The sequence below is a fragment of the Schistocerca americana genome, chromosome X (genome assembly GCF_021461395.2).
Source record: "Schistocerca americana isolate TAMUIC-IGC-003095 chromosome X, iqSchAmer2.1, whole genome shotgun sequence".
NCBI lineage: Eukaryota > Metazoa > Arthropoda > Insecta > Orthoptera > Acrididae > Schistocerca > Schistocerca americana.
Window position 1 is genome coordinate 577,940,329 of NC_060130.1, and position 13,356 is coordinate 577,953,684.

General features: G+C 37.9%; 1 protein-coding gene across 1 annotated transcript in view; it reads right to left on the reverse strand.

The window, feature by feature from the left end:
* Positions 1 to 13,356, reverse strand: part of LOC124556186 (Down syndrome cell adhesion molecule-like protein Dscam2) — a 604,696-nt gene that overhangs the window by 232,311 nt on the left and 359,029 nt on the right. The window contains exon 15 of the mRNA XM_047130181.1: positions 1,823 to 1,965. Coding sequence (XP_046986137.1) covers positions 1,823 to 1,965 — 143 coding nt within the window. The remainder of the gene's footprint in view (positions 1 to 1,822; positions 1,966 to 13,356) is intronic.

Here is a 13,356-nt window from a genome sequence, read left to right on the forward strand (position 1 = left end):
TTTTACATAGTTTTTTCAGTTACTGTGAGAGGAACATAGAAATGGTCAGAAAACTCTAATGGCAGGTACTGGGTCAAATGTGATATACATTGCTGAGAGCCTTGCTTTCAAAATTCTGAGAACCTACAATCCAATATAAATAAATAAACACAACACTTCCTGCAATTTTAGTCTTTGTTAGTGACTATGTGATATGGCCTTATACAGAGTGATGCTGGAAATTATTCTTCCCGTGTATCATATGTGAATAGGCTATGAATAGAATGAATGATCTTGGAACACAATGTCTCTCAATCAACAGCTTGTGGTAGATTTCAGAGTATAATGTAGATTTAAATGCAGTCCACATTGTCCTCATTTTGATGTTATTGTAGGAAAATATAATGTTCTTATACCACAAATGATTAACAGTTCCTGAAAATCATTCTAACCATAGAACTCGAAGTTTTTCTCGCCTACCCACTATTCATACTATAACTTCTTCCAAATGACTGATGGCTGAGGATAAAGTATGATGTTGCTGCTAAAAATAAAGATGAAGGGTGTAAACTCAGTGCCAGCATGTCCCCTGCAGTTGGAAAGCATCACAAGTATCAAATGTTTTAATGTTTCCACCACACACATAAATGGATATCCACATTGTCTTATAGCCTCACTGGATATAGCTATTAAGAGAGGTATGGAACTTCATAGTGTTGGCACATCATCTGATCATAAGAAACTAGCTTCCTCCTCTGATCAACTACTAGTATTTGCTATATACCATGGCTGTTTTTTATCATTATAACAGGAAAGTAAAAGTTACTTAATTTTCACCATGCTACAAGAAACTTTCGAGCCAAAACTGTTGGTCACTGATATGTATTTAGAAGTAACAGAGATTCAAATATCCATCTAGCCATTGTGATTTGAGCATACTGTGGCTGACCTAAATAATTTCAGGTAAATGGTCAGAATATTTTTTTCATAAAGTCACAAATCATTTCTTGTCCCATCATTCTCCAAACGAGTTAGCACTCTATATCATAAATTTTCTGATGATGAGATGTTACAATTTCTCATTTAGCTGTTGCTTATTTGTTGCTTGATTATTCCTGCCTACCAGATTCAGTGAAAGTAGCCAAGATTTAGAGTGTCTTTTTGTCTGTATTTTCAGTATAATGAGCTGGTTGATTGTCCAGACAAATTTCTAACCACTCTAAAGAGGAATATGTAATAACGCCATCAAATATCTGGCACTGTACACACTGTAACTATAAATGAGTACACACAGATGGTTTCGTCATGCTTTTGTAGAGATACAGCAAGGGCACTGACTTTGAAAACACAACTTCCTGTATGAAGTGTGGGATTCTGTCATTATTTTTCAAGCATTTATTTCATATGTTCAAACAAATTATGCACAGTCCTTTAAGCAGTAACATAGACATGGTTTTTCTTAGCTTATCTGGACTGTGACACAATTTTAAATTTCATCAGTTAGTCCTTCACTTGCTTCAAGTAACTGTCTCTCTGGAACACACTTCTAGCATACATTATATGATTATATTTGCATACATGACATTTTATGAATTGAAATTGTCAAAATTTGTATGCAATAGTCAAAGACTGAATTCATATTGCCTTATCTAAAATATTACTTAGGAACTATTTGAAACATAAGTTATCAGTTTATTTAATATCATGATACAATAATTAGAAATACCAATGGTGTAAAAACAGTACAAAAATCTCCTTGAAACTCAAAGGAGTGGGTATGTATTTTATTTTATCATACTAACCTAAAGGTAATTTCCACTTTGATAACAGGTGTGATAATTACCTTGGATCAGGAGATGTATTGTTGTCTGATCATGGCCATATTCATTTAGAGCAAGGCATGAGTAAATGCCTCCATCTCCACTTCTGACATGTTGTATTGTTAGCTCTGATGTCAGTCCTTTGTTACTTGTAATATTTTTCATGCTGAAACATTTAAACAATCAAATTTTAAATATCACATTTAATAGTGAACCACAATGTGTATTAATGATCACTGAATGTTGTTTAACATTGTGATAAAGCAAGAAATATAGCAAAAAGGAAGAAATAATCTCAGTCTTTCAAAACATTAAAGCAACCATTTGTGGGATTGTCATTACTGCATATAAATTTTCCACAAACGAATACAACAACAAAACTACCAGGATAGTACCAATAAACAAAAAACAAGGGAAGGTAAAGACTCACTTGTAAGTGAATGAATAATCACGTCATCATCAATGGAATGTTACACATCATAATTACATAAAAAGTTCTTTCTATTTTTATTGCCTAGCATGTGATATCATAAAAGTGAAACATAAAGTGAAGACCATAAATGCACAGCAGTTCTGATAAATAAATAAAATGTCAGTCTACTTGTATAATTTTTGACTGCAATTCACAAGTGCTAAGGTGATCCTTATAGCAACTGAATGCTTTATTTAATTTTTTCATTACATTGCACAGGAAGTCAAGACAAATGCATAGAGTTTGAGATTGACATTGCAGATATTTATTTGCTGTAGGATCTGGGATAGAAGCTTTTCTTTGACACATACACTGGCAATCTTTTATTACCTATGGTCCACACTGTTAAAATGTAAATACCTTGTGGGACATCATTCTATCTGACTTAATATTCTAAAAGTGTAGAAAAAAGATAAAGTCAAAATTCAAAAAAGATGATAAAACTGGACTTTTTAACTAGAAGATGGGTCTTAATCTTCTCAATGAAGCACTGAATAATACGATGAAATCAGGAGAAAGGTGAACCAATACTCGCAGATTAACATCTATAAATCTATAAAGTCTATTAAAAACAAAGATGATGTAACTTACCAAACGAAAGTGCTGGTATGTTGATAGACATACAAACAAACACAAACACACACACAAAATTCAAGCTTCCAGTCCTGGATCAGACTCTGAATGTGGCTCTCCAGCAGGGATACGATCTCCTCAAATCCTGCCCTGAAATGAGATCCATCCTTCATGAAATCCTCCCCACTCCACCAAGAGTGTCTTTCCGCCGTCCACCTAACCTTCGTAACCTCTTGGTTCATCCCTATGAAATCCCCAAACCACCTTCCCTACCATCTGGCTCCTACCCTTGTAACCACCCCCGATGTAAAACCTGTCCCATGCACCCTCCCACCACCACCTACTCCAGTCCCGTAATGCGGAAGGTGTACACGATCAAAGGCAGAGCCACGTGTGAAAGCACGCACGTGATTTACCAACTGACCTGCCTACACTGTGAAGCTTTCTATGTGGGAATGACCTCCAACAAACTGTCCATTTGCATGAATGGACACAGGCAGACAGTGTTTGTTGGTAATGAGGATCACCCTGTGGCTAAACATGCCTTGTTGCACGGCCAGCACATTTTGGCACAGTGTTACACCGTCCAGGTTACCTGGATACTTCCCACTAACACCAACCTATCAGAACTCCGGAGATGGGAACTTGCCCTTCAATATGTCCTCTCTTCCTGTTACCCACCACGCCTCAACCTCCGCTAATTTCAAGTTGCCGCCATTCATACCTCACCTGTCATTCAACAACACCTTTGCCTCTGTACTTCCAGCTCGACTGACATCTCTGCCCAAATTCTTTGCCTTTTTATATGTCTGCTTGTGTCTGCATATGTGCGGATGGATATGTGTGTGTGCGCGAGTGTATACCTGTCCTTTTTTCCCCCTGAGGTAAGTCTTTCCGCTCCCAGGATTGGAATGACTCCTTAGCCTCTCCCTTAAAACCCACATCCTTTCATCTTTCCCTCTCCTTCCCTCTTTCCTGATGAAGCAACCGTTGGTTGCGAAAGCTTGAATTTTGAGTGTGTGTTTGTGTTTGTTTGTGTGTCTATCAACATACCTACTATATCAGTAACATGGTAAACAGGTCATAAACAGCAATGTTTTCATTGGTTTCTGTTTTAAGATATTTTGGAAGATCAGATTTATCTTTAATTTTGGTCTGATATGCGTCAACTACACGAAATAGATAAAAATGCATTTGCACCCATTTGCAGAGTCTCTTCAAATTACATCCCTTGAAAACAGGCATACTTCCTCCACAAAGTAAGTAAAGTGCTTTACCCTTAGACTGTACAAAAAATATCTCTCTATCCATTGATCATATAAGATTCTGTGATCATCTTCTATTTTCCTTTTCCGCAACCTGAAATGATTATTTCAACTTAAAGTATATGTACTGGTGTACTCACTGCTAAGTATAGTGTTCAAAATATAACAGTAACAGTGATTATTAGACTTCTGCAAGGCTTTCCCAAAACCACAGAGCAATTAGTTGAAAGACACTGTTACATGAGTAGTACATACTTCTATTGGCTCTTATTGATAAAACTATATGTGATACATGATGAATGTCAAATGAAGATGAACCTGCTCTACTGTTTATGATTGTCACTGTGTATGTCGTGACAAAACTTATGTTACTGGAACCTCACTGTGCTGTGATGAACAACGCAAAGGCTGAAATCTGTTGATCATGCTAGCATCACTGACACCTGTTTCAAACAAATTATTCTGATACATAATTTCTTGTATGAAAAACACATAAAAAACTGGTAATTTAGTTCCATGTGTTGTGACCACAACAATGATGATGCTGTGGGCTACACAAAATGGTATCAGGGGCCAGTGGTTGCCGGCCACTGCTACAGAATAACATTCTGGAGCATAGTTAAATTTTCCATAAAAAACATTATGAATACAGAAAGTAATGATTTTATGTAGCTGAATTTATTTTCATTCGGAAATCAGAGTCACTGTATCTACAGTATGTAGATGGTTTATAAACTTAAGTACTTTCACATCTGCTGCTTGATAAACCAAATACACAGCTCTGAAAAACTTAAGGACCACATAGGTAAACAAATGTAACATATTAACTATTTTTTGGAAATGGGTGAAACTGTGCGAACATGTTGTTAGTCACCCAATCATGCACAGAAAGTCAGATGTCACATGGCAAGAGGTTATCATGACCTTAGTACCAGATGGGGCTGAGCCTGCAACACAAGGCAGGTTAATGAATGGGAAAAAGACAGCGTGTGCTGTTACGGTGCACAAAGGTGGTTTTCTTCATTACACCTACATCTACATGGATACCATGTAAATCACACTGAAGTGCCTGGCAGAGGGTTCATCTAATTACCTTCACAGTAATTCTCTATTATTCCAATCTCGAACAGCACACAGAAAGAACAAATTCCTCTCTCTTTCCGTACAAGTTCTGATTTCTCTTATTTTATCATGGTGATCGTTTCTTCCTATGTAGGTCAGCATCAATAAAATATTTTGGCCTTTGGAGGAGAAAGCTGGTTATTGAAATTTCTTGAGAAGATTCTGCCACAGCAAAAAACACCTTTGTTTCAATGATGTCCAATCAAAATCCTTATCATGTCTGTGAGACTCTCTGCTCTAGTTATTGATAATTCAAAACATGCTGCTCTCCTTTGAACTTTCTTGATGTACTCTGTTAATCCTATCTGTTAAGGATACCAGACCATGCAGCAGTACTCCAAAACATGACAGATAAGCATAGTGTACTCAGTCTCTTTAGTAGATCTGTTGCATTTTGTAAGTGTTCTGCCAATAAAATGCAGTGTTTGGTTTGCCTTCCCCAAAACATTTTCGATGTGTTACTTTCAATTTAAGTTGTTCATAATTGTAATTCCTAGGTATTTGGTTGAATTTATGGCCTGTAGATTTGACTGATTTATCATGTAACTGAAGTTTAATGGATTCTGTTTAGCAGTCATGTGGATGATCTTACACTTCTCATTATTTAGGGTCAGTTGCCAATTTTTGGAACATATGCAATTGGTTTTGATCTTCTGGTGACTTTACTAGATAATAAACAGCATCATCAGCAAACAGCATAAGACGGCTGCTCAGATTGTCTTATAAATTAACTATACAAATAAGGCACAACACCTAGAACACAACCTAGAAGAATGCGAGAAATCACTTCTGTTTTACTCAATTAATTTCCATCAATTACTATGAACTGTGACCTCTCTGACAGGAAATCATGAATCCAGTCACATAACTGAGATGATATTCCATGCGCATGCAATTTCACTACAAGTTGCTTGTGTAGTACAGTGTTAAAAGCCTTCTGGAAATCTAGAAATATGGGACCAATTTGAAATCCCTTGTCAATAACACTCAACTCTTTGAGTGTGTTAAGAGCTAGTTGTGTTTCACAAGAATGAAGGTTTCTAACTCCTTGTTGACTATCTGTCAATAGACCATTCTCTTTAAGGTAATTCATAATGTTTGAACACAATATGTGTTCCATATCCTGCTGCATATCGATGTTAATGATATTAACCTGTAGTTTAGTGGATTACTCCCACTAGCTTCCTTGAATATTGGTGTGACCTGTACAACTTTCCAGTCATCAGGCATAGATCTTCTGTTGGGCAAGCAGGGATGATTGTTAAGTATGGAGTTATTGCAGCAGCATACTCTGAAAGGAATCTAACTGGTATACTGTCTGGATCAGAAGATTTGCTTTTATTAAGTGATTTAAGTTGCTTCATTACTCTGAGGATTCTTTGGTGAAGGAATTTCAGAAGGCTTTGAAAGTAATTCTGCTTTGACAGCGCTGTTGTCAATAGTATTTCCATTGGTATCACACAGAGTAGGTAGTGATTGCATCTTCCTGCTGGCATATTTTACATACGACCAGAATCTCTTTCGATTTTCTGCCAGGTTTTCAGCCAAAGTTTTCTTGAGGATACTGTTATAAGTACCTTGCATTGAAGTCTGTGTTAAATTTCAAGTTTCTGTAAAAAAACACCAATCTTGAAGATTTTGCATTCGTTTGAATTTGGCATGCTTTTTTCGTTGTTTCTGTTACAGCATTTTGACTCGTTTTGTGTACCATGGGTGATCAGCTCTGTCATTCGTTAATTTATTTGGTATAAATTGCTCAATTGCTGTCGATACTATTTCTTTGAATTCAAGCCACATCTTATCTATGGTTTCATTGTTAATTTGGAAGGAGTGGAGAATGACTCTCAGGAAGGTGTAAAGTGAATTTTTGTCTGCTTTTTAAATAAGTATATTTTTTGTTTATTTTTGGAGGATTTGGGAGTTTCTATACTCAATCTCACTATGACAACCCTGTGTTCACTAATCCCTGCATCTGCTTTGATGCTTGTTATTAGCTTAGGATTATTTGTTGCTGAGAGGTCAACTTTCACAACTGTTTGCTATTCATGTGGGCTCATGAATTAACTGCTCAAAATAATTTTCAGAAAATGTGTCCAGCACAATTTTGGATGATGTTTTATGCATACCTCTGGATATGTATTTTCACCAAAATACTGAGGGTAAATTAAAGTCACCACCAAGTACAATAGTATGAGTCAGGTATATGTTTAAAATTAAACTCAAATTTTCTTTGAACCTTTCAGCAGTTGTATCATTTGAGTTGGGAGGGCGGTAAAAGGATCCAATTATTATGGCCAAAAGACCCCATTTAGATGACTTCACACAGGAAAGAACCATAAGGAAACTGGAAGAAGGATGAAGTGTGACCAGTGTAACCCAGGAATTTGGTATTCCTCACAGCATTGTTTCACATGTGTGGGGAGCATTACAAACCACAAGCACTCTTGCTTAACAGAAAGGAGTTACCAGTCCAGCCATAGTGAATAGAGACAATGGCCATATATGTGTGAGTTGGGTGTGTGAATGTGTGTGTGTTTTCTATTTCTGAAAAAGAGTCATTTGTCCGAAAGCTTAAATAATTAGCTGTTTTTTCATTGTCCCTGTTTGTGACCCAGTGCCTCCTCAGTGTGGTGAATAGCAATCTACTCTTTTCATAATATTGCAGAAATGCTGATTTTGTTAGGTAATGGTACGTTAAATGCTATAAAGCTCTTTTCAGAAAAGTTGACATGTCTGCTTGTGTCTGTGTATGTACGGATGGATATGTGTGTGTGTGCGCGAGTGTATACCTGTCCTTTTTTCCCCCTAAGGTAAGTCTTTCCGCTCCTGGGATTGGAATGACTCCTTACCCTCTCCCTTAAAACCCACATCCTTTCGTCTTTCCCTCTCCTTCCCTCTTTCTTGATGAAGCAACCATTGGTTGTGAAAGCTTGAATTTTGTGTGTATGTTTGTGTTTGTTTGCGTGTCTATCGACCTGTCAGCACTTTCGTTTGGTAAGTCACATCATCTTTGTTTTTAGATATATTTTTCCCACGTGGAATGTTTCCCTCTATTATATTCACAAAATAAATCTATATACCAGTAATTATCATCGGCATCATAGGTAGTCAGAACTTTAGATCACTAACTGTCATAGATAGAAATGACTCACCCCTACAGGTATGTAGGGATGGGCAGCTCAGTGCCACTGATGAAGGATCGAGCACTGCTAGCACTACACACAACACAGTGAGAGAAGCTACTATTGATCTGTCAATACGATCTTGCCTGACCTAGGAACAATATCAGCAAGTGACTGCCATTCTGCATCAATTTTTGGTTGCTTTGAAAACATGAGTGAAGAAAAGTCAGGCCAGGCAGCCAACGATTTTAAAAAATGTATCTACACGGAGCAACATCTGCCAATTAGCCAGCACTTGTAGAGGGTGTCACCAGCTGAATGGCAAATAATTTTGGATGACTGGAGAAGATATTGCAGAACAAGGTTATTGAACCTTTAGGGAGGCCTTGGTTCTCTACTGTGGTGCTAGTGAAGAAGGAGGGCAGCACGTGGCATTTGTGCATCAACAACTGATGACTGACCAAAATCATGAACAGAGATTTCTACCCACTGCTGCACACTGAATTTATCATAGACTGCTTGAAAGGAGCCAAGTATTTCTTGACTATGGATGTGCAGACAGACTACTAGCAAATCAAGGTTGACAATGCTGACTGGCAAAAGACTGCCTTCACAACTCCTGATGGGTTCTATAAATTCAAAGTTATGCCATTTGTTTTATGAAACATTCCAGCCACCTACAAATATATGATAGACAACCTGCTCTGATACCTTAAATGGACAATGTGTCTTAGCTATCCAGATGAAAGAGATTTGAAGAACATTTATGTTGCCTGAAAATAGTGTTAAAGTGTGCTCAGACTGCAAGCTTCTACCTGAGTTGAAAAAAAAGCGTCCTTTCATCCCCCAAGAAATAAAAATATTGTGGCAACTAGTTAATGGCTTTGGAGTCCATTCAGATCCAGAGACTATAAAAGCAGATAGAGATTTTCAGATTCCTTGGAACATTTTTTATGCAAGAAGTTTTCTTGGGATGTGCTCATACTACCAATGTTGGACTTCTGTACCAACACATGTCCCCTTCAAAAACTACTGCAGGGAGATCACAAATTTTCCTGGGACAAGGTGCAAGAAGGATCCTTCCTCATCCTTAAGGAGGCACTAACTTCTTCCTCAGTCCTACAAATGTATGATGATAATGTGAAGACAGAACTTCACACTGACACTAGACAGTATGGGATAGATGCAGTTCTAATATAAACACAGGTAAGTGCTGGAAAAGTGATAGATTATGCTTCCAAATTACTCTCTAAATCAGAGATGTACAAATCTAGACACAAGAAAGAGTGCCTTGCAGATGTTTCTTCCTGAAAAGTGTTATCTCAAAATTTCAATAGTAAATCTCTCCGTGATGCACAACACCTCTCCTGTAATGACTGCCCATGGAGTTTGTTGATCATCTCAGTAATGCTCTTGCACTGACTAAACGATCCCCTGATGAAGTGCGTTGCTCTTCATTGGACCTTCTCTACCTCTTCTACCAGTTCCACGAGGAAAGGAGGCCATATTGATGAACAACACTCAAAAATCATTTAAACAAGTGCCTTGTGCCTTACAAGCCATTTCCTTCATGGTAAATGTCCTTTATTTAGCAAACAATTCACCACTGTGACGGATCATCATTCTCTATGCCAGTTGAATAGCCTGAAGGATCCAAATGGGCACTGAGGATTCAGGAGTTTGACATCTCACTGGTATACAAAAACAGATGCTTACAAAAGAACACTGACTGCCTTTCAAGAACTCCTTTGACAGAACAGAGCAGTGTGGATGAAATCTCAGTCATTCCTGCATTACATTACATTGCTGTTGAACTGAGGTAAAATAGATCATTGCTGAAAACTGTAGAACCTTTGAAGATGAAGGAACCGACCAAAAAAGTATTCCAATTAATAAACAGAATATTGTGCAAGAGGAACTGCCATCCAATGGGAAGAAAGTGGCTGCTCATTATCTCAGCTCATCTAGGCCAGCTATCTTGAAGTTTTTCTTGATGCTCCAACAACTGGCCATATGGGATTCATGAGGACTCAAGATGGAATCTGATACAGGTATCACTGGCCATTTCCCTAACAATCTGTTACACATTATGTTAGTCACAGTAAGGAATGCCTGTGAGGGAAACATGTGACACAATTGCCTCTTGGGCATCTGGCACCTTTTACACCTTCAGGGCACCATTACACGAATCAGAATCTACCTCTAGGGAAGGCTCTCAAAGTCAAAAAATGAGGGGTAATAGTCTGCAGTGTGCCACACTTGTGACCCTGCCACCAAAGCTGTGGCACTGTTGAAAGTCCAAAAATTGCAAGGTTCCTTGTATGAGACATGATTTTGAAGCATGTAGCACCTAGGGTGACGATCTCTGTTTGTGGAAAAAAATTTCCGTTGAAGACTAACATCACAGATAAATGGCCCCATAGAATGCATTAATAAATCATTGGTAGTTATGCTCTCAATGTACTTTGATGTCAAACAGAGAGATTGGGATACAATACTACCAGCTGTGAAAGTAACATTTAATACAGCAAAGCAAGACATGACAGCTTTCCCACTGTTTTTATGCTCCACAATTTTGAGGGTAAAATGATAATGGATTCACTATTTCCATTTCAACCAGAAGGTACTCAGGATGACTACATGATTCACCTCATCACCAAGACTGAAGAAGGAAGACAACTGACTCAGAAATGGTACTTTGACACAAGTTACTAAAATGCTGCTTTGCGTGATATTATATCAATAGTTACTAAAATGCTACTTTGTATGGTATTATATCAACAGATGTTTGTTGTACATCACATTCAAAGCTGAGGACTATGACCCTTCATCAAAAAGACAGAAGTGCAGAGATGTCATCTATGTCCTCTGCGCGAAATCCTGCTACAGTCCTGAAGCACAGACCAGTGTGGGGCCTGAAGACCCTCCCAAGGACCACGAATCTTCAACATGAGGGGCTATTTTCAGTGCTTATCATACTGAGGAGGATGTGACCACCACATAACCAGTAGTTGAGGAGCTGCAAGTGCTGCCATACAAAGGATGTCTAGATCAGTGTGTAAGTAGTTGGCTCCATTGAGAACTTGTGAAACAGTGGGTCACTCACTCTGCAGGAAAGTGAGCAGTGCTGTGTGCAGTGTGGTGAAGTGATTAATTATCTATCATTTCTGGAACATTCTAGAAATCTCTTATGATTGTAGTGTTTGTATCTTTTGATATTTTTATAAACAGCTTGCTCTATCCTGGAGGTCAGTTCCTTTCTATCTGCATGTTGGTGTTCATAATAAATGTGCTTTCAGTGCTACATGTTGTACTTCACAGATGACCTTAATATCAGATTTGGACTTGACTGTGTTTAGACTATGACAATATTAATTTTTCTACACTATTATTAAAAACTGGTTTTTGTTGCAGAAATGTAGAAAATTTTATGAGCAGCACACAGTGTAGAACACTTACTTGCTAGTGTGATGATAGCAGTGGGGGCTTAGGCCAACTTCAGATCTAAAGTACGAGAGGAAAGTTGATATGGGTCAGGTGTGTAACTATGCATCAGGTAGCTGAATGTATGTGGGATTCACATGAGGGTTCTTTAGATTAGGTGACTCTCCATCTAATCGAGACAGATGTAGGAAACTCAGAAGCACCAGTGTAAGACAGAAAGAAATGCCTCCCATAGGTAACAGTATTAAAATCCTAATGGTTAAATACCAAAGCATTCGCAACAAAGTGCCAGAGATTGGAGCACTCCTGAAAATCAATGAAGCTCACATAATACTACATACAGAAAGCTGGTTGAAACCTGAAATTAGTAGCAGTGGGAGTTTTGAGGAAAAAATTAAGTGTATATCAAAAGGATAGGTAAATGAGAAATGGAGCTGGTGTATTTGTTGCAGTAGGCAAGAAGCTCAAGTCCATCGAAATAGAAATTCAAGATGCATGTGAGATTATTTGGCAAAGACCCAGTACCAGGGGTGGGCATAAAATGATAACTGGATCCTTTTATTATGCAATGGACTGATCTCCTGATGTAACTGAAAACTTTAGAGAAAACCTCATTTCACTTGTACATAAGTTGTCCAATCATACTTTAATCATTGGTAGTGACTTTAATCATCTAACAATCAACTGGAAAAATTACAGTTTTGTTAGTGGTGGGTGTATATCTAACCAGTTTATTAGAACAAGAATTCAAGACAATTTTTCCATAACATTAAAAATGGTAAACGTGGATTTCAGAATGCAACCTAATCATCCAGGTCCAGATGGGAGTCCACATGCAGACATCATCGAGGAAAGAAAGGATGAGGAACAATGTGAGGTGACTGAAGAAGATGTGAAGATTGCAAACAAAAAACTCAGAAACAACAGTGCCCCATGGGATGACAGAATAACAGGTGAATTAATGAAAGAGGGAGGGGAGAGCCTGTACTTACAAACATATAAACTGATCCAGCTGATACGGAAGAATGAAACATTGCCATAACAATCAAAAGTGGCAGTAATATGCTTGATATTCAAGAAGGCAAGCAAAATGGCATGTGGTAACTACAGAGGTATCAGCTTGCTGAATGTAACCTACAAGGTCAGCCTATCATTATCCTCAGAAAATTATAAATACTCATAGGGAATAATGTGCAGGAAAGCCAGGCTGGCTTTCAACCAAACTGATCAACAATAGATCACATTCTCACCCTAAAACAATTGTTGGAAAAAACTGAGAATACAATAAAAATATCTATAGTCTGTTCATTGATTTTCAATGTGAAAATGGTAGCATTCACAGGAATAGTCTATGCAATTCCCTGGATGACTTCACAAGCCCTGAGAAGCTGCAGAGAGTGGTACAAACTTATATGAGTGGATCAAGGACAGCTGTGCGTCTCCAAGGGGCATGACTGATGACTGAGGAATTCAAGATTGAGACCGGTCTCAGACAAGAAGATGCTCTCCTATGTGTTCTGTTCAATGTTATTTTAGAGAGAATAATGAGGGAATGTAGG